General features: G+C 39.6%; 1 protein-coding gene across 1 annotated transcript in view; it reads left to right on the forward strand.

The window, feature by feature from the left end:
- The window catches only part of DPP4 (dipeptidyl peptidase 4), a 72,513-nt gene that overhangs the window by 34,252 nt on the left and 19,554 nt on the right, over positions 1-18,707 (forward strand). Inside the window, exons 13-19 of the mRNA XM_050969237.1 lie at positions 2,719-2,823; positions 2,920-2,987; positions 11,466-11,519; positions 12,121-12,245; positions 13,874-13,921; positions 15,546-15,644; positions 17,932-18,001. Coding sequence (XP_050825194.1) covers positions 2,719-2,823; positions 2,920-2,987; positions 11,466-11,519; positions 12,121-12,245; positions 13,874-13,921; positions 15,546-15,644; positions 17,932-18,001 — 569 coding nt within the window. The remainder of the gene's footprint in view (positions 1-2,718; positions 2,824-2,919; positions 2,988-11,465; positions 11,520-12,120; positions 12,246-13,873; positions 13,922-15,545; positions 15,645-17,931; positions 18,002-18,707) is intronic.

The raw sequence follows: 18,707 nt of genomic DNA on the forward strand, positions 1-18,707 counted from the left end.
GTGTTACCTAGACCTGATCCATAACTTACTTAGACAACTGCTAATTGCGCACATGTGGCAAAAGGAATAGATCTCAACTGGAGCTGTGCAAAACCCACTCATTTAAATTTCCTGGGGTTTGTAATGCTAAACTTTCTGAGTTTGGCTCTTTTAACCCTGGCTCCGCATAGGTTAGATTGATCTAGGAGTTGCCAGTTGGCAACAGTCCTCTGGGACTGCACACCAGCTGGAGATAGCTGGCTTTGTCTCTTAGTCACTCCCTACCCTGTTGGTAGTGTGAGGTTGTACAGGAGCCAGGTATTCTCTGTGCCAGTTGAGAAGTCCTTGACACCACTGGAATTCTCAGCAAGACCTGGCCACTCTCCTGCCCCTTTGCACCATCAGTGTGGCATGAAGGAGCGAGAATGTACTAAAAGAATCTGGCCCATAGCCTCTCCACTGGTTTGGTCTTCAGCATAGCAAAATACGAAATCACTTCATTCAGATGTCTCCTTTTATTCTCTTAAAACAAAATAAATTTCCCCAAACAACAACAAAATCTTGCTTGCTTTTTTGCATACATTTTAACCAACCAGATGAAATTTTTCACACAGCTCTGCTGAGTAGAACCCCATCTAAATGCCATTTTGCACATTGCATAGGGACAGAATGCCATGTGGTAGAGAGTAGGCACCTGTTGAACTGCTTAGATGATCTGGAGGAAGGGAAGGATAGACCCAAAAGATCAGACCAGAGGGAGAAATGTGTTTCAGAATTTCTGATGAGAACACAGAATATGCTCTCTACGCCCGCACTCTCCACACATTGACTCTGTTTTAGTCACAAATTCACTTTTAAGTCAGAAAGGAAAAATTTAAAGAAACGCAGTGAGGGAGGAAACAGCAGGGATGAAATCATTCCTAGTACAATGATGAGAGATCATCCCACCTGCTGTCAAATTTGATATGGAGAGGAAGGCTTTAAAGCTGACACATTTTGCTTCTATACAGCAAAGGCTTCACAGTTAGGCAATTGGTGTAAACTGTTGGGCAAAATGGGGAGTCTTTGTGCCTTTAAAGTAGCAGGATTTAAAAAAAATCTTAACTGTATAAAAAGGATCAAAGCCAAGATGAGGATTATTGACACAGAGATAGCAAATGTGTGTGAGACAGCAGGGTTTTTGATTGCACGGAAAACCAGATGGGTGTCAGTCTATAGCACACTAGCTTGCTGTGCACTAACTGGCCAAGTGGACCTTGCTACCATGCACTAAAATTTCCGTTTCAAACAGCAGTAGGTCAAAGCACACTATGGAACTTTCAGTGTCTGGTAGCTGGGTCCACATAGCCAGTTAGTAAGTGACAGGCTAGTGCACTGCAGACTCACATCCTGGCTTGCCATGCACAAAATGTCCATATAGGCAAGCCCGTACATATTCTGTCCTTTTAATCTCATCCAACCCTGGATAACATGACACTGCTTGATCAGTGACCTCTTTTTGTAAATTGCTTTGAGATCTACTGATGAAAAGCACTATGTAAGAGCTGGGCAGTAATATTATTTTTACCAACCAGAGAAAAAAATTTAGTAAATTCAAGATCACTCAGGACTCCATGGTCCCTCCGGACCAACAGTGTGTTACCTCAGAATTTAAGCTCTTACCAATTAAGTTAAAGGAGAATAACATTTAGCTGAAGTAAGATTGCAGTTTTAAATAGGGCTCTGAGAAACTAGTGAAATACATTCCATGAAATTTTGTACAAAAATATTACCAAGGAGACAGTGTTGTCCAGAGAAATAAACACAGGTATTGGAAAGGCTTGATTTCTAATCCCAGTTTATGCTACTGATTTATTGAATGGCCTTAGGCAAGTCACTTTATCTGTCGCAGTTTCCCCATATGTAAAACAGGAATAAACAATAACATGTCCTGGGGGATTGTGAGGATTGGTTAATGTTTTGAGCATGTAACACACTATAGAAGTACTATCTCTTGTTATTTCATTTGGAGCAATTTCATGCCTTTCCATTTTTTTTCTACATGAGTTTGACTCAAAGCCCTCTGGAGTCAATGGAAAGACTCCCTTTGATTTAATGTGCTTTGGATCAGCTCTATTTTGTTGAATGGTTATGTCTTCAATGAAAACATAAAGATACAAGTGCCAGCTTTAAGCTGTTTTGAATTGTGAAGCCACTGTCCACTCAAAATTGGGCTATTTGCCCTTGGAAAGTAGCTTGTTTTATTGGAAAATGAAGCCATTTTTCATTTGAAAAGTTTGCAGAACCTAGAAGAAATGTCAATGAACTGTGCTCAAATTCATAAACATCATGCAGGCCCCCTCAAATTTCACATTTAGCGATTTGCAGTAACAAGTACACCATGATATTATAAAGTGACAGGGAAATAGTAAACCTGAGAGTCTTTAATTTGAAGGGGAGGTGGGAGCTTGTGGATGGCAGGTTGCTAATGTACCGGAACTTCTGCTGCTGAAGGAACACAGACAACATGTTGGCTGTGTTTACTTCTAAAGATGGTTACTATAGGTTCCATGCACCTAATCAAAATAGATTTCAAGCCCTGAACTGAGACAGTATTCCGTGGTATGTTTACCAAAATGCATGACATGAATGTTAAGAGCCTATGAATTCAGATGCTGAGGGATTCCCAAAAACTGAAGGTCAGCATTTTGTTCTTGGATTTGTGTTATCTGCTCTAATAATTTTGTTGTGTTTTTCCAGTTTCAGCCTTCTGACCCTTACTTTGCATCTGATAATATTAGCTACTACAAAATTTTAAGCAATACAGAGGGCTTCAAGCACATTCACTATATCAACAGCACAGGGGTGAGTAATAACTCTTAGAATAGTCACTGCTGATTTACATTTCTTCAGGCCAGCTTGGAATTTATCATTCTACTTTTTGCCTCTCCTTGTTTTTAGAGCAGAATACCTATTACACATGGAAATTGGGAAGTAATCAGCATAGAAGCTGTAACCAATGACTTTATGTGAGTATTGTAAGAAAAGCAATTTAATTTCAAGTCTTTACAATATAATACAGGTTAGTTGGAGATCCCACCAGGCATGTATCTATATCTTTATTTGCCTAAGTATCTTTGAAAATCTAACCCTTGTGAATAGGCTAGAAGAAAGACCCACCCCACTTGTCTTTGTGGGGATAGGGGTCCATAAAAGTTTAGTGGAACATATAAAGGATTCACTCAGGTGTGCACACACTCACACGGTTCCCAACCCAAAATTCTGCATGCAAATGCCTCTAAATATTGGGAGATATTTTTGTTCTAGATATAGTTCTGAACTTTGCAATGTGGTCCTAAGTTTGAGATACATGTACACACATGCACACTGCTATCTGTATTTGACTGTATGATTTTCCTACAACATATTATTAAAAGATACTACAGTCTCTGTGAAACACTATGCCCTTTCTTCACATACAGACCAGAAATTGTAGGGGAGTGGGGATTGCAGCAGTTGCACTATTTTTTTCTGCTTGATTTGACTGTCTAGGGAATATTTAAGGCTTAAGCCTACTGGCTGTAAGAGAAGCTTTGCCAGGTGCACTTTCCTTATTTTGTTTTAGAAAAATTCTTATTTTGTTTCAGTCTGTTGCTCACATAAAACCAGAAATGCCTCTTTTTAAGATGGCCTGGCTCATTTTGGCTGTGTCCTTCTGTAAAAAAAAAAAATAAAAAAAAATGTTTAGCCTTTAGTTCAGAGGGCAAAAGTCACATTATGTAATTATTAAAATTCTAGTGAAAAATGATGCATTCTTTACCACTTACTGCATAACCAGTCTCTGTCAAAGCAGCCCAGGTGAACAAAAAGAAACTGAGTTCAAATTATTCTATTCCAGTTCATGACTAGCAAGAACTATAGGAATAGTAGGTGCAGTGTGTACCATGTATAAAATATGATGAGCCTGGTCCTCGTCTCACACTGTTATAAATCAAGTGCAATTCCATCTTAGTCAATGGAGATAAACGGATGTGGTGAGAGGAGAATTGGAACTGTACTGTATTAAGTGTGTGTGTGTGAGTGTGCTTGTCAATCACAATAAATAAGGCATCTGTTACAATAAATATATTTAGTTAGCAATATATAACAGAGTAACATTACATCATCTAAAGTCCTGTTCAGTCATTTACTCTGTGTCAGTGGTCCCCAACGTGGTGCCCGTGGGGCATTTATGTGTGCCCGCCTAGGGACCATCAGGGGACCTGCTGGGGACAGAGAACTCTGGGACTGCAGGCGCAGGTGTTCGCAGTCCCCGGCAGGTGTGGGGCCAACCTAGTGCCCAGCAGAGAAGAAAATCTGGGGCCCCACACCTGCTGGGGACAGAGTACTCCAGGGCTGTGGGCACCAGTGTTCTCTGTCCTCGCGGCTTTTCTCCGGCTTCTCTTTTCTCTCTGGATTCTTATATTATGTAATATTAAATATGTTTTTTGTATTATTTAATGTACAAATACAAAATAAGCCTTGTAAAATTGTTGGCGCCCGCCACGCTCTACTGAAAACATGAATGTACTACTGGTCACAAAAAGGTTGGGGACCACTGCTCTGTATAATGTTCATGCAAAGACAAAGAACTTTAAAGCTTCTCCAGTAGATCTTACTTGTAATGAGGCCAACTAACATACCTCCAGATGATGTACAGGGGTATTTAACCCACAGATTCCTGGATGTGTTTTGATGAGAGCCTATTTACGTTTTTAAAAAATCAGTGTACGACAGGTGATGGCATTATGCTTGCAGTATAAGGTGAAGTCCAGCTCATGCTATGGCTGCCCGCATATAAGCTAGCTTGACTGTGGGTTATTGTTTATCATAGCCTCTGGCTCACTGTTGTGCATCATGGCTGGTGCCACCTGGCTTCTCTCATAGAATTTGACACTTCTTGCACAAGCTAATGCCTGTTTTTAAGTTCAGGTACAATAACAAATTCTCTAATACACACATCTGGGTGGTGATGAGTAAGTAAGAAAGAAACCAGCCCAAATTGTGGTTCCCGTAGAGAGAACTTGGAGGTCTGGTATTTTGGGGCAGGTAGAAACTCTTGTAAACTGAACTGTATTGATCTGGTGTCATTGGTCAATAACTATGGAACACAATGTGATCATTTTTATTGAGTCACTTCTAGGTTCTAGCTACAATCAAGAATTGCACTGCTAAGGCTCTAGTGACCAATACCATGAAATTCCTGTATAGGACAACATTCTATCCCAGGACGTGCATGCACAGTTCCCACTAACTTCACAATTCCCCTTAAAGTCAGTAGGATCCAGAATGCTTTCCAGGGTGCTCTTTACCTACCTGGAGTTACAGAAATGTTGGAATAAAAGACTGTTACTAATCAGGCTGTCAAGCAATTAAAAAAATTAATCGTGATAAATCGCACTGTTAAACAATAAGAGATTACCATTTATTTAAATATTTTTGGATGTTTTCTACATTTTCAAATATATTAATTTCAATTACAACTCAAAATACGAAATGTACAGTGCTCACTTTATATTTATTTTTATTAAAAGTATTTGCACTGTATAAAACAAAAGAAATTGAATTTTTAAGTTCACCTAATACAAGTACTGTAGTGCAATCTCTTTATCATGGAAGTTGAACTTACAAATGTAGATTTATGTACAAAAAACTACATTCAAAACCAAAAAATGTAAAATGTTAGCACCTGCAAGTCTACTCAGTCCTACTTGTTCAGCCAATCACTGAGGTAAATAAACTTGTTTGTATTTTCAGGAGATAATGCTGCCCACTTCTTCTTTACAATGTCACCTAAAAGTGAGAACAGGTGTGACGCCAGCCACAGCAGTGCCATTAGAACAAGATATTTACATGCCAGATGTGCTAAAGATTCATATGTCCCTTCATGCTTCAACCACCATTCCAGAGGACATGTCCATACTGATGATGAGTTCTGCTCGATAACAATCCAAAGCAGTGCAGACCGACACTAGTTCATTTTCATTATCTGAGTCGGATACTACCAGTAGCAGGTTGGTTTTTGTTTTTTGGTGGTTTGAGTTCTGTAGTTTCTGCACTGGAGTGTTGTTCTTTTAAGACTTCTGAAAACATGCTCCACACCTTGTCCCTCTCAGATTTTGGAAGGCTCTTCAGATTCTTAAATCTTGGGTCGAGTGCTGTAGCTAACTTTAGAAATCTCACATTGGTGCCTTCTTTGCGTTTTGTCAAATCTACAGTGAAATTGTTAAAATGAACAACATGTGCTGAGTCATCATCGAAGACTGCTATAACAAGAAATATATTGCAGAATGCAGGTAAAATAGAGCAGGGAACATACAATTCCCCCACAAGGAGTTCTGTCACAAATTTAATTAAAGCATTATTTTTTTAAATGAGCGTCATCAGCATGGAAGCATGTCGTCTGGAATGGTGGCTGAAGCATGAAGAGGCTATGAATGTTTAGCATATCTGGCATGTAAATACCTTGCAATGCTGGCTACAAAAGTGCCATGCAAATGCCTGTCCATGCTTTCTGGTGACATTGTAAATAAGAAGCAGGCAGCATTATCTCCTGTAAATGTAAACAAACTTGTTTGTCTTAGCGATTGGCTGAACAAGAAGTAGGACTGAGTGGACAGATAGGCTCTGAAGTTTTACATTGCTCCTTTTTTGAGGGCAGTTATGGAATAAAAAAAAATCTACTTTTGTAAATTGCATTTTCACAAAAAAAGAGATTGCACTACAGTACTTGTCTGAGGTCAATTGAAAAATACTATTTCTTTTATCATTTTGACTGCAAATATTTGTAATAAAAATAATATACACTTTGATTTCAGTTACGACACAGACTGCAATATGTTTGAAAATGGAGAAAGACATCGAAAATATTTAACATCTTGAGGGGAGGGATAGCTCAGTGGTTTGAGCATTGACCTGCTAAACCCAGGATGATGAGTTCAATCTTTGAGGGGGCCACTTAGGGATCTGGAGCAAAAATCAGTACTTGGTCCTGCTAGTGAAAGCAGGAGGCTGGACTCAAGGTCCTTTCCAGTTCTAGGAAATAGATATATCTCCAATAATAATTATTATTTTTATAACACATTTCAGTTGATATTCTATTGTTTAACAGTGCAATTAAACCTGTGATTAATCACAATTAATTTTTTGCGTTAATCGCATGAGTTAACTGTGATTAGGCCTAGTTACTAAATATTTTTTTCCATGAAGAGTCACAAAACTGTAACTGCTGTTTTGAAAATTGCTCTTTTCAAACTGTTGCCAAGAGAGAACCCTACATCCTAGCTATTTTTTATTTTAGTAACTTAGCCAAAGTGCTAAACATATTGAGCCAGATCCTTGGCCTGGCTTGATGCCCTTTTCGCTACTTCAGGGATTCAAAGGTTACTTAAAACTGCCTTAAGTGGGCAGCTGGGGATTCCCCCAGCAAGAGAGAGTTCCTGCCCTTTCCTCAGCATAAGGGATTTGTTGGTGGGGACATGGCCAGAGCTGTTACAACAGCGCATCGTGGCAATAGACACTGGTACAGCTAATGCTGAGGCTGCTTTAAGTTCCAGCAGAGGCCAAGTTGTTCCCCAGCTGCCTGCAGGATGGGTGGAAAGCCCCACCTCATCCTGTGTACCAAGCCTTGTGCCAGCACACCCAAGATTCTGTTCCATAATTTAAAATATAGGCCAAAATCAAACCATAGCTATCTTTTTCTGCTCCTGTGTAGACTTTTCTGAACTGACTTCAGCTCTGTATAAGTCAGTGTGGTCCTATTTTCAGTGGTGCTCCTTATTTTGTTGCTGATCTAATCAGCTGTGCTGGTGTTTCCTAATAGGCAGGTTCTCCATGTGCTTTGGAATCTCTGATCCAGACCTGTAATTTCACAACACTTGGCCTCCAGGGTTACGTTTGTTCCTTTGATAAGCAATCTCAACTATAAAGACACAATTTAGATACTTCTGAGTAGTGTTTCTGTGTGCACTCAGATACTCAATGGCAGCATTCAGTATGACCTTGTCTGTGTCAAACAGACAGTAGCATGACAAATGCAAGCCAGGACTTAATGAAATCTGTGAGGGACTCTCTTCTGTCCCTCTTCAACAATCCTGGAACGCAATACAGTCAGTGGGGGGGGTCAGCCTCACCTGTTTTCATGGCACTGACCATGAAGGAAGGATAATAGTCTGGCTATACTGAAAGAAGGACAGGAGACATTTGATATGGTTTTAATTAGGCTGCAACTTTATTATTAAATATCTGGGACTATCCAGCTGATAAAAATATACAGTACAGGTAATACCATGTTCATTCTGTAATTCCCGGGGGAGGGGGGTTCTGCCAGCTCCCCCTCTTTTTCCATCCAGGTCCCCCAGCCAATCCATTGCTGGGACCTTACCATCCACCCCACTTATAGGAGGGTTAAGGTGGGCTATAAAAAAGGGGGGTTGTCTCCCTGCTGCCTCCCTGTCCCAATTATAGAAGCTCCAACTCCCCCTTCCCCCCGTTTTGTTTCTTTAATGAACATCTCCAAGCCATTTATCCGATCACTGTGTCCCTTCTCCATGGAGTACCTGCACTGGACATCCACCCCACACTTACATCGTGCGTTGCGACATACAGCCGACCACCCTTCATGCCATGCATAGAATCATAGAAGATTAGGATGGAAGAGCCCTCAGGAGGTCATCTACTTCAAACACCTTTTCAAAGCAGGAGCAGCCCCAATTAAATCATCCCAGCCAGGGCTTTGTCAAACCAGGCCTTAAAAACTTCTAAGTGTGGAGATTCCACTGTCTTCCTAGGTAACCCATACCAATGCTTCACCACCATCCTAGTGAAGTAGGTTTTCCTAATATCCAACATAGACCTCCCTCACTGCAACTTGAGACCATTGCTTCTTGTTCTGTCATCTGCCACTACTGAGAACAGCCTAGTTCAATCCTCTTTGGAACCCCCTTCAGGTAGTTGATGGCTGCTATCAAATCCCCCCTCACTCTTCTCTTCTGCAGACTAAATAAGCCCAGTTCCCACAGCCTCTCCTCATTAGTCATGTGCCCCAGTCCCCTAATCATTTTTGTTGCCCTCCTCTGGACTCTCTCCAATTTGTCCACCTCCTTTCTTTAGAGGGGTGCCCAAAACTGGAGACAATACTCCAAATGTGGCCTCACCAGTGCCAAACAAAGGAATAATCACTTCCAATGATCTGCTGGCAATGCTCCTACCATGCTGCCCAATATGCCGTTAGCCTTCTTGGCAGCAAGGACACACTGTTGACTCATGTCCAGCTTCTTGTCCACTGTAATCCCCAGGTTCTTTTCTGCAGAACTGCCACTTAACCAGTCGGTCCCCAGCCTGTAGCAGTGTATGGGATTCTTCTGTCCTAAGTGCAGGACTCTGCACTTGTCCTTGTTGAACCTCATCAGATTTCTTTTGGCCCAATCCTCCAATTTGTCTAGGTCACTCTGGACCTTATCCCTATCCTCTATCTATCCTCCCAGCTTAGTGTCATTTGTGAACTTGCTGAGGGTGCAATCCATCCCATCATCCAGCTTATTAATGAAGATGTTGAACAAAACTGGCCCCAGGACTGACCCCTGGGGCACTCCGCTTGATACCAGCTGCCAACTAGACATCAAGCTGTTGATCACTATCCGTTGAGCCCAACAATCTAGTCAGCTTTCTATCCACCTTATAGTCCATTCAGCCAAGCCATACTTCTTTAACTTGCTACCAAGAATACTGTGGTAGACCATATCAAAAGCTTTGCTAAAGTCAATGTATATCACATCCATTGCTTTCCCCATATCCACAGAGCTAGTTATCTCGTCATAGAAGGCAATCAGGTTGGTCAGGCATGACTTGCCCTTGGCGAATCCATGTTGACTGTTCCTAATCACCTTCATCATCTCCAAGTGCTTCAAAATGGATTACTTGAGGACCTGCCTCATGGTTTTTCCAGGGACTGAGGTGGGGCTGACCGGTCTGTAGTTCTCTGGATTCTCCTTATTCTCTTTTTTAAAGATGGGCACTCTATTTGCCTTTTTCCAATCATCCAGGACCTCCCCCAATTGCTATGAGTTTTCAAAGGTAATGGCCAATAACTCTGCAATCACATCAGCCAACTCCCTCAGCACCCTTGGATGCAGTGCATCCGGGCCCATGGACTTGTGCATGTTCAGCTTTTCTAAATAGTCCTTAACCTGTTCTTTCACAACTGAGGGCTGTTCACCTCCTCCCCATACTGTGCTGCCCAGTGCAGCAGTCTGGGAGCTGACCTTGTCTGTGAAGACCAAGGCAAAAAAAGCATTGAGTACTTCATTGTTTTCTACATCATCTGTCACTAGGTTGCATTCCCCATTTGGTAGAGGTCCCACACTTTCCCTAACCACCTTCTTGTTGCTAACATATCTGCAGAAAACCTTCTTGTTACCCTTCACATCCTTTGCTAGCTGCAATTCCAATTGTGCTTGGGCCTTCCTGATTGCACCCCTGGATGCTTGAGCAATATTTTTATACTCCTCGCCAGTCATCTGTTCAAGTTTCTACTTCTTGAACGCTTCCTTTTTGTGTTTTAAGCTCACAGACGATTTCTCCATTAAGCCAGGCTGGTTGCCTGCCATATTTTTATTGTTCATTCTACACATCGGGATGGTTTGTTCCTGTGCCCTCAATAAGGCTTCTTTAAAATACAGCCAGCTCTCCTGGATTCCTTTCCCCCTCTTCTTAACTTCCCAGGGGGTCCTGTGCATCAGTTCCCTGAGGGAGTCAGTCTGCAGGAACAAAGCCCTCCCTGAACCCTCTGTGGGAAAGGCAAAAAAACCTCAACTCCGCCTTTGCCAATCTGGTATTTCACCGCCTAAAGGGGAGGGAGGTTGGGTGCTGCCTCAGGCTTCTCCATGTAAAAAGGAGCTTCACACACAGGGCTGTCCCTTTTAAATCATTTTGCCCATCCAGTTCCCAGTGAATGAGTCAGTGTCAGCACACTGGCCCCTTGTCCCCTTTTTCAGCAGTTGGCCTCGCTCCCCCACCCCAGCCATAAAGCACTGTTCCCTTCGTGGCCAGACAGACAAATTCCCACTGACTTAAAGGTGTCATGCAGTCGTAGCATCCCTTGCAACTACTATGTCCAAACACAAGGTGTTCTCTCTAGTTGACGGTCTGCCTTCTCACTGCTTCCTCTGAAATTGCATTAATCTCTGCAAATGCTATGGCGGGCAGAAATACCACAATATGTGAAGCAAGTTACTTGAGTGTGGTAACTTTGAATAGATAAAAATAATACACTGACAGTTTGTTTTGATAGATATAAATATGAACACCACAAGATATCTCATATACTTACCTACATTAGGGAGAGTTACCTTAACTTCTCTAAAATAAAAATTCGATGCATAAAAATGTAATTAAGCAATATCTAAATGATCATTTTATGTCTTGTACACCATAAATAACTTTCTTCAACCAGTGTGTTTGTTTTATAGATACTACATCAGTAATGAATTTGGTGGAAAGCCAGGAGGAAGAAACCTTTATAAGTATGATGCTTATTATATTTCCAAATTTAGAAATGAAAAGAATGTAATGAAAATTATAGACAAGTTTAGTGATTAAGATATTCAAAATCCATTTTCCTGAATAAAATGTACAGTTCTGTATGGAATATTTAATTAAAATATTTTAGGAAAACAAGCTGTTAAATAAGACGTTGTGTTACAGAGAATAAAACAATTGATTTAGAAGATGAAAAATGCTCATTATAATATTAGTATTTTAGAGTTTTGATTATGATGTAAATTGCAGTATTGCCTGAACTCTGGAGTGCTAGTTTCTGGTTTTGCTGCCCTTAAAATCAACTGGAGTTTTGCTGTTGACTTTAATGGGAACAGGACTGCACCTTACAAACATGCCATTATATACGGTATTAAGAAAAGCACATCATAATGCAAAATGCATTGTTACTAGGGTGCTCTGTTCTACATAAATGCTTATGCATGGTTTTGTACAGAGATATGTCTCTGATGTAAAATAGACAAATTCCATCTGGCGTTGTTTAGTCACCTGATAACTGTGGTGACTGAATGGACCTTCTCCGGAATGTCATTTACCTTTAAAATGAAACTTTCTATCACTTTGCAGAGTGTCGGTTGGAAATGGTCCAACCACACCTAAGTGCGTGAGCTGTGATCTGGACAAAGACAGATGTCAGTATTATTCTGCATCCTTCAGCAATGATGCACAGTATTATCTGCTGAATTGTTATGGTGAGTATGACCCAAACTAATAGATACGAATGTGACTCAGTATTTAATTAGGAGGGGTTCAACCAATGATAGAGAAGGTACATGATAAAGAACAATGGTATGTGTTCATTGTTATTTCTTTGGATTTATGCAGTAATTAGCAGCTGCCTGTCGTAGGCTCTAAGCACCCGTCACTCAAATTATAATCATAAAAATAAAATGGAATGATAGCTTACCCCAACAATCAGCAGAACTCAACCTCCCAACAAAACATACAATTTCCCTCTCCCATACAGATCTAACCTCCAGCAAACCGCATCTCTGAAGTCATCTGTGCAAACAGATGCATCTTGCAGTATGCTCAGGACAACAGATTTGGGTCAGTGGCATGTGCCAGTGCTGATGGCTTATCTCAAAGAATGAGCTTCTACCAGCCCCCTGTCTTCAGTTGTAAACACTTTAATGCCCTCAAGTATCACAGAGGTGACACTCTCACTCCAGAAGTGGAATGTGGACAATAGATTCTTGTCTTCTTTGATGACTGGTGGTTCACAGGGAATTAGTGGCAAAATTCTATAGGGAGACTTGTTTATTTCTCTGAAAGGGAAGATGCTGCTGTAGAGAGCTGTATATTGTGGAAGCACTTGGATGTTTCTTTGGGAGCAACTTTTTAGGGATGAGACATCCTCAGTGAGTGCGATTAATATCAGGGGTGAGATGGTAAGCCTGTTAAAAAGAGTCCATGAAATATTTAGTGTCCAATATTTAGAGTCCAAGAAACATCTGAACTCATCTCCTGAGTCACGGACCTACTGGCACACATATTGGAAAGTGATAGGGATGAATTAGCTAGTTCAGCAAAAACATCTGAATCACCTGAGTTCTGAAACGCACATTGTTTTAATTACAGGTTTCGGAGTAGCAGCCGTGTTAGTCTGTATCCGCAAAAAGAACAGGAGTACTTGTGGCACCTTAGAGACTAACAAATTTATTTCAGCATGAGCTTTCGTGAGCTACAGCTCACTTCTTTGGATGCATAGAATGGAACACACAGACAGGAGATATTTATACATACAGAGAACATGAAAAGGTGAAAGTATGCATACTAACAGGAAGAGTCTAATCAATCGAGATGAGCTATCATCAGCAGGAGAAAAAAAACTTTTGAAGTGATAATTAAGATGACCCATAGAAGGTGTGAGGAGAACTTAACATAGGGAAATAGATTCAATTAGTGTAATGACCCAACCATTTCCAGTCTCTGTTTAGGCCTGAGTTAATTGTATCTAATTTGCATATTCATTTGAGTTCAGCAGTCTCTCTTTGGAGTCTGTTTTTGAAGTTTTTTTGTTGCAAAATTGCCACCTTCAAGTCTGTCACTGAGTGCTGAAATCTTAAGCCAATGCTTTCGCACTTTGGGTGTCTCTCAAACATGAGGGGGGATCCTGGGACTTCTGTGGAAAGTAGGTGGAGGACCTTTGGGGAGACTTTAGGGGTCTCAGTGATGGTCCTGAAAAGGTTCAGATACTCATCCAGAAGTTCAGCTACTTTCCCAAGCTGAACATTTTGGGATTCACAGTCGCCTAGTTAGGATCATGTTTAAAAAGGCATTCAATTAAAACACCGATTTTCTTTTGTTCTGTCAATAGGTCCCGGCCTGCCCACTTCTATGCTGTCCAGAAGTAGTGACGATCATGGTATTTGATCTCTATTTTCAATTGCAGCATGTGTGTCTGTGTGTAGCAGATATGCAGTTCCTTTAGTCTTAGGGTATTTTAACTTTTGACAGTCAATCATGTCCTGGCTAACTCTGAGTTTTTCCCTGTAGAATGAGATAAAATGCACTGGAATTCAGTAATCAGACTTGCCGTTTATTTCTGTTGTTGTCTTAACAAGGTGTGTTGATTTTCAGCAGTGATTTAAATCAGCGAGCAGGAAAACTTGATTTAAATAATAAATTTTACTCTTGCTTTTTACTTTTTAGTTATTTTCCTAAAACAAGGTTCATTCTCATTGATTGGTATAACTATTAAATGATACTGATTTGCAACTAACTGTAGCCATTACAGTAAATTTGATACTACTTTTTGCTAACCAGGAGAATATACTATATCTATATATAGCTATATAAGCAATTATATAGCTCAACATTTTGTTCAGATTCTTTAATTTCCCATTTTTATTATGTTAGAAAATAGTGCATTTCTTTTTTACCCGGTAAAGTTTTACTCATGATTTCTGCCGAGGTGAGTTTGGATGGGAGCTGGAATTCAGTTAAAAGTGTACAAAACCAGACCTGATAGATTGTTTATATATAAAAACAATTTAACTGCCTTAAATGTGTTCGATACAAAAGGAACAAAAGCAAGTTTATTAAACCATGTATTGCATTTCAAACTGATTTATTAAAGTACATATTAACTGCAGTTAGTGAATTTCTGGATTGTTTCTGGTCACCATAAGCCAGATTTTCAAAAGTACTTAGGTGCCTAGAGGTGCAAATAGCTACGTACTGGGATTTTGAAAAGCACCTGAACAGATTCACACCCAGCTGCTATTGAAAATCCCACTAGGGGTTCGATTGATTCATAAAGGACATTTAGGCTGAACATTGCAGTGCCTAACATTTAGGCGCCCTGCCACCAGGTGGCATTCAAAGCCCTGAGTTAGTACAATGCATGGGGAGAGTTAGGTGCCTAAGAATGAGATTCAGAGAAGCAGGCAAGCTGAGTGGAGAACTACCCACGCTAACTAATAAGAAATGCTAAGGAGAGGGGTACGGCCTAATCCCTGCCCTCAGAGGGAACTAGATAGCCAAATCTCAGTCAGATGGATGTCCTTCTCTTTGCTTGGGATTCAAAGCTGAGAGCCCTCTCATGCAGTTAGGTGTCTAAATCAGGACAAACTGAGGTGTCTCGAGGCCAGGGAGGGATTAAGAGTGGGTCATTGACTCTTTAGCCCAGTGGTTTGGGCATTCACCTGAGATGTGGGAGATCCAGGTTCCAGTTCCTGCTCCAGTGGATATTTCACTACTGTATACAATGTGAAGCAGCTTCAACCATAGGCGCTGACTCTATGGGTGCTCCAGGGCTCCATTTAAAAAAAAAAAAAAGCAGCAACCTGTAACTCGTTAAAATTCAAAGAGGATTCAATGATGCAGCATATTTTTATTTATTGAAAGGATTTTAATAGATTATAGTACATTTTGGTCTTAATATAGCTTGTAAATTTCAAATTGAATTTTAAACAGGTTTATTTTTAAAAAGGAAAAATGTATTTAAATTAAAAAATCATTGAATTTTTATCCACCTTCTTATTTAGTCATCAGAATTCTGGAAAACAACACAGACTTGGACAGTATGTTGAAGGATATTCAAATGCCTTCCAAAAAAGTTGACACCATTAGTCTGAATGGATACAGTAAGTTAAAAATATGTCTTAATTCTTTACCATTTTTAGGAAAGAGGTAATACATTTTAAAAACCCCGGGCTAGAAACTTTCTTAAATATATTCTAATTTAAATAAATACAGCCTTAGTCTTTAGTTCTTAAAACTTTTAGTTGAGAGAGAGAGAGAGAGAGAATGTGTGTAAATAGTGAAATGACAGCACTGTTGAAATTACACGTAATAAAATCAGCTGCTACCCTTGACAAATTTATTTTGTAGAGTGTGTATCATTGTGCTTTCTTTATGATGATGTTGTGGATGACTGCTCTTTTAGTTGATAATATATGTGGTAGGGTGAAGAGTCAAAATTAAAGGATAGAAGTGCTGCTATGCTATGCTATGCTATGCTATGCTATGCTATAGTAGAATTTTAATTGTTTTAAAGAGATTACTAGTTTATGTTAATTTAAAGGCACATTTAATGTGAGTCGCTTGTGTTTGATTACAGAGATCATGGTGGAGTGGTACTATGTATGATTCTTCATAAATAGATGCAGGATGTACATTTCTGGAAAACTTTTTTGGATTATTAAGGCCCCCAATTCAGCAAAGCACATAAGCATGTGTGTAACTTCGAATATGTGATTAGTCCCATTGAAGTCAGTGGAATGTGACTTCACATGCTTAAAAGTATGTGTACGCTTGAATAGTGTACTGACTCCAGGCTTTCTGAATAACAGTATAACAATGTGGTAGTGCTTAAAGAATTTGTTTTAAGTGGTTATTATAGTTGTTAGATATGAGGCTAAATTGCCCATTAGGCGAATTCTCCACTAATGCTTTATGAATCTCGCTGGTTTGGATTTTCATGGTGTTAAGGAACCCAAACCAGCTGTTTAGGTTCATGGCCCCTTAAGTTTCCTTGGAGTCTTGCCTTGAATTGATACTGGTTTGAGGAGTACTGATAGGCTATGAGAAGTCTGCACAATGCCTTCCTGGACTATTCTTCATTTCAACTGCTAGTGTGCTAAACAAAATGAACATTCTTACAGAAATCAAGTTTTACAAACTTTTTTGATACCTCCCTCCTCCCACTGTTATCTCATGAATATTATAGCTCTCCTTTATCTTTGTGTTTCTGTCTTTTATTTCTAGTGACATTTTTAGTAGGTTTAAAGATGGAAACTACCAGGGAAGATGGAGGTTTAAAGATGATCTTCATGCTATCAGTTGTGTGTTCATCTTTTTATTCCTTCTTCCTCTTACTACTTCATCTCTTCTGGGTAGAAACTGTTGGGTAAGGGGAATTTCCTCTTCTTTCTTTGTGTAGTACTACTGGGCAGAAAAAAAATCCCATTAATTTAAACTTCAGATCCAAATATCCTCTTAAATCCATGTGTCTTGTACATCTCAGTGGAGATGCCTGTACCTACATCTACGGAGCACAAAGATGAAAAACACTTTTAACAGCATATGACCCAGGGTCTTAATTTTTGAAAGTTACTTAGCACCTTTGTATTTTAACATCATGTGTAGTCTGAACTCTACAAACTCCTGAAACACTTGGACTCTAACCATTAGAACACAACATATTCCTACAACACTCATTATACTCTGTGCAACATCCATTCCTATAAAATCCTTCAGTGAACAAGCAAACTGCTAAGTCTGCAGCACTCCCTGTATCATTCACAGTCTACCCTTAATATGTTTGGTTAACTCATCTCAGCCCCAGCTCTTCCATCACAGTTCCGAGAGGATAAGCATGGAATTGCATTGCTATTACCTATTATGTAAATATAATAAAACATATTTCTAAGGTTTTGTTCATAGGCCATTGAATAGAGTTCGTTGTTCCACACTTACCTGGGAAGTTCATAATTTCCACTCAGTATCCTCTCTCATTTGGGACATGGGGCCTAGAAAATTGACTAGAAAAGCATTTTCTGAGCTGATTCCAGACTGGCAGCACACCACTTTGTCAAGATTTCCACATTAAATGTAGGCTCAACCACAAAAAACATACTGAGTTACAATTTAAAAAAAAAAAAAAAAAGCTCTAAAAGCTTCAGAATTTCTAGGTACTTACTTTTAAACCACGAAGACATTATGATTTAAGGTTTCTAATTAACCTAGTAAATCTAAATCTAGACTCATTTGTTTTAGGGCATTTTTAAATAAAATAAAGCTTTTTGTACAATTTTAAAAAAATTAATGGATGACTCAAATGTACTTTACTGATTATGTGAACAGTGCAGCTATATGTTAGTTATTTCATAGCACAACTAATACAAATCAATTTTATTTTTTTACTTTTAGCATTGTGGTATCAGATGATCTTACCTCCGCATTTTGATTCATTGAAGAAGTACCCTTTGCTCCTTGATGTGTAAGTCTTCAAGTATATTAGCATTGTAATCACTTTCATTTCCTTCAAAGACTTCTAATAACTTCAGAAAACACACAAGTGGCCTTTAAAAGTGTGTTTAAGAGACAGAGAAACCATTGTGAATCCCAGTTTTCTATAGATTGTCATGTGTTTTGTTCTACAGTGGACCTCCTAAGCGTGTGCGCCATCAGATGCTGCAAGGTCTAACAAGGGTATCTTTTGTTTATGGCACTGGATACTCTTCAGGCATGATTCTGTGCTCTTTCCATGGGGTGCTGGGTACCCACAGCTCCCACTGAAGTCAACAGGAGTTCAGGGCACACAAGAATTCCTCGTTATCTTGGAGGACCAGGCCCTGTTTCCAGATTGTTCTGAATATAGCTGACCATAATCCTTTTGCATTCTGACCCAAATCCCATTGAAGTCAATGAATAGATTCCTCACTCTCTTTTGCTCATTCTAATGTATTTTCATTAATTATTGTTTCTTTGATGAGAATTACTGAATTGGCTGTTCATAGAAATGGCTAACAAATTTCCATATTTACTGAAAACTGGCTCCACAAGAATAGCATAATTCAGGAATTATATTGGTTTCCTCTCAACATAGAAATCAGTTACCTCTTTTTCTTTAATTGGCTAGAATTATTCATTATTTGCCTACCTATAGTTGTAATGAACAGTAAATCCCCTTCACTTGCTAAAAT

The sequence above is a fragment of the Gopherus flavomarginatus genome, chromosome 10, assembly GCF_025201925.1.
Source record: "Gopherus flavomarginatus isolate rGopFla2 chromosome 10, rGopFla2.mat.asm, whole genome shotgun sequence".
NCBI classification, from domain to species: domain Eukaryota; kingdom Metazoa; phylum Chordata; order Testudines; family Testudinidae; genus Gopherus; species Gopherus flavomarginatus.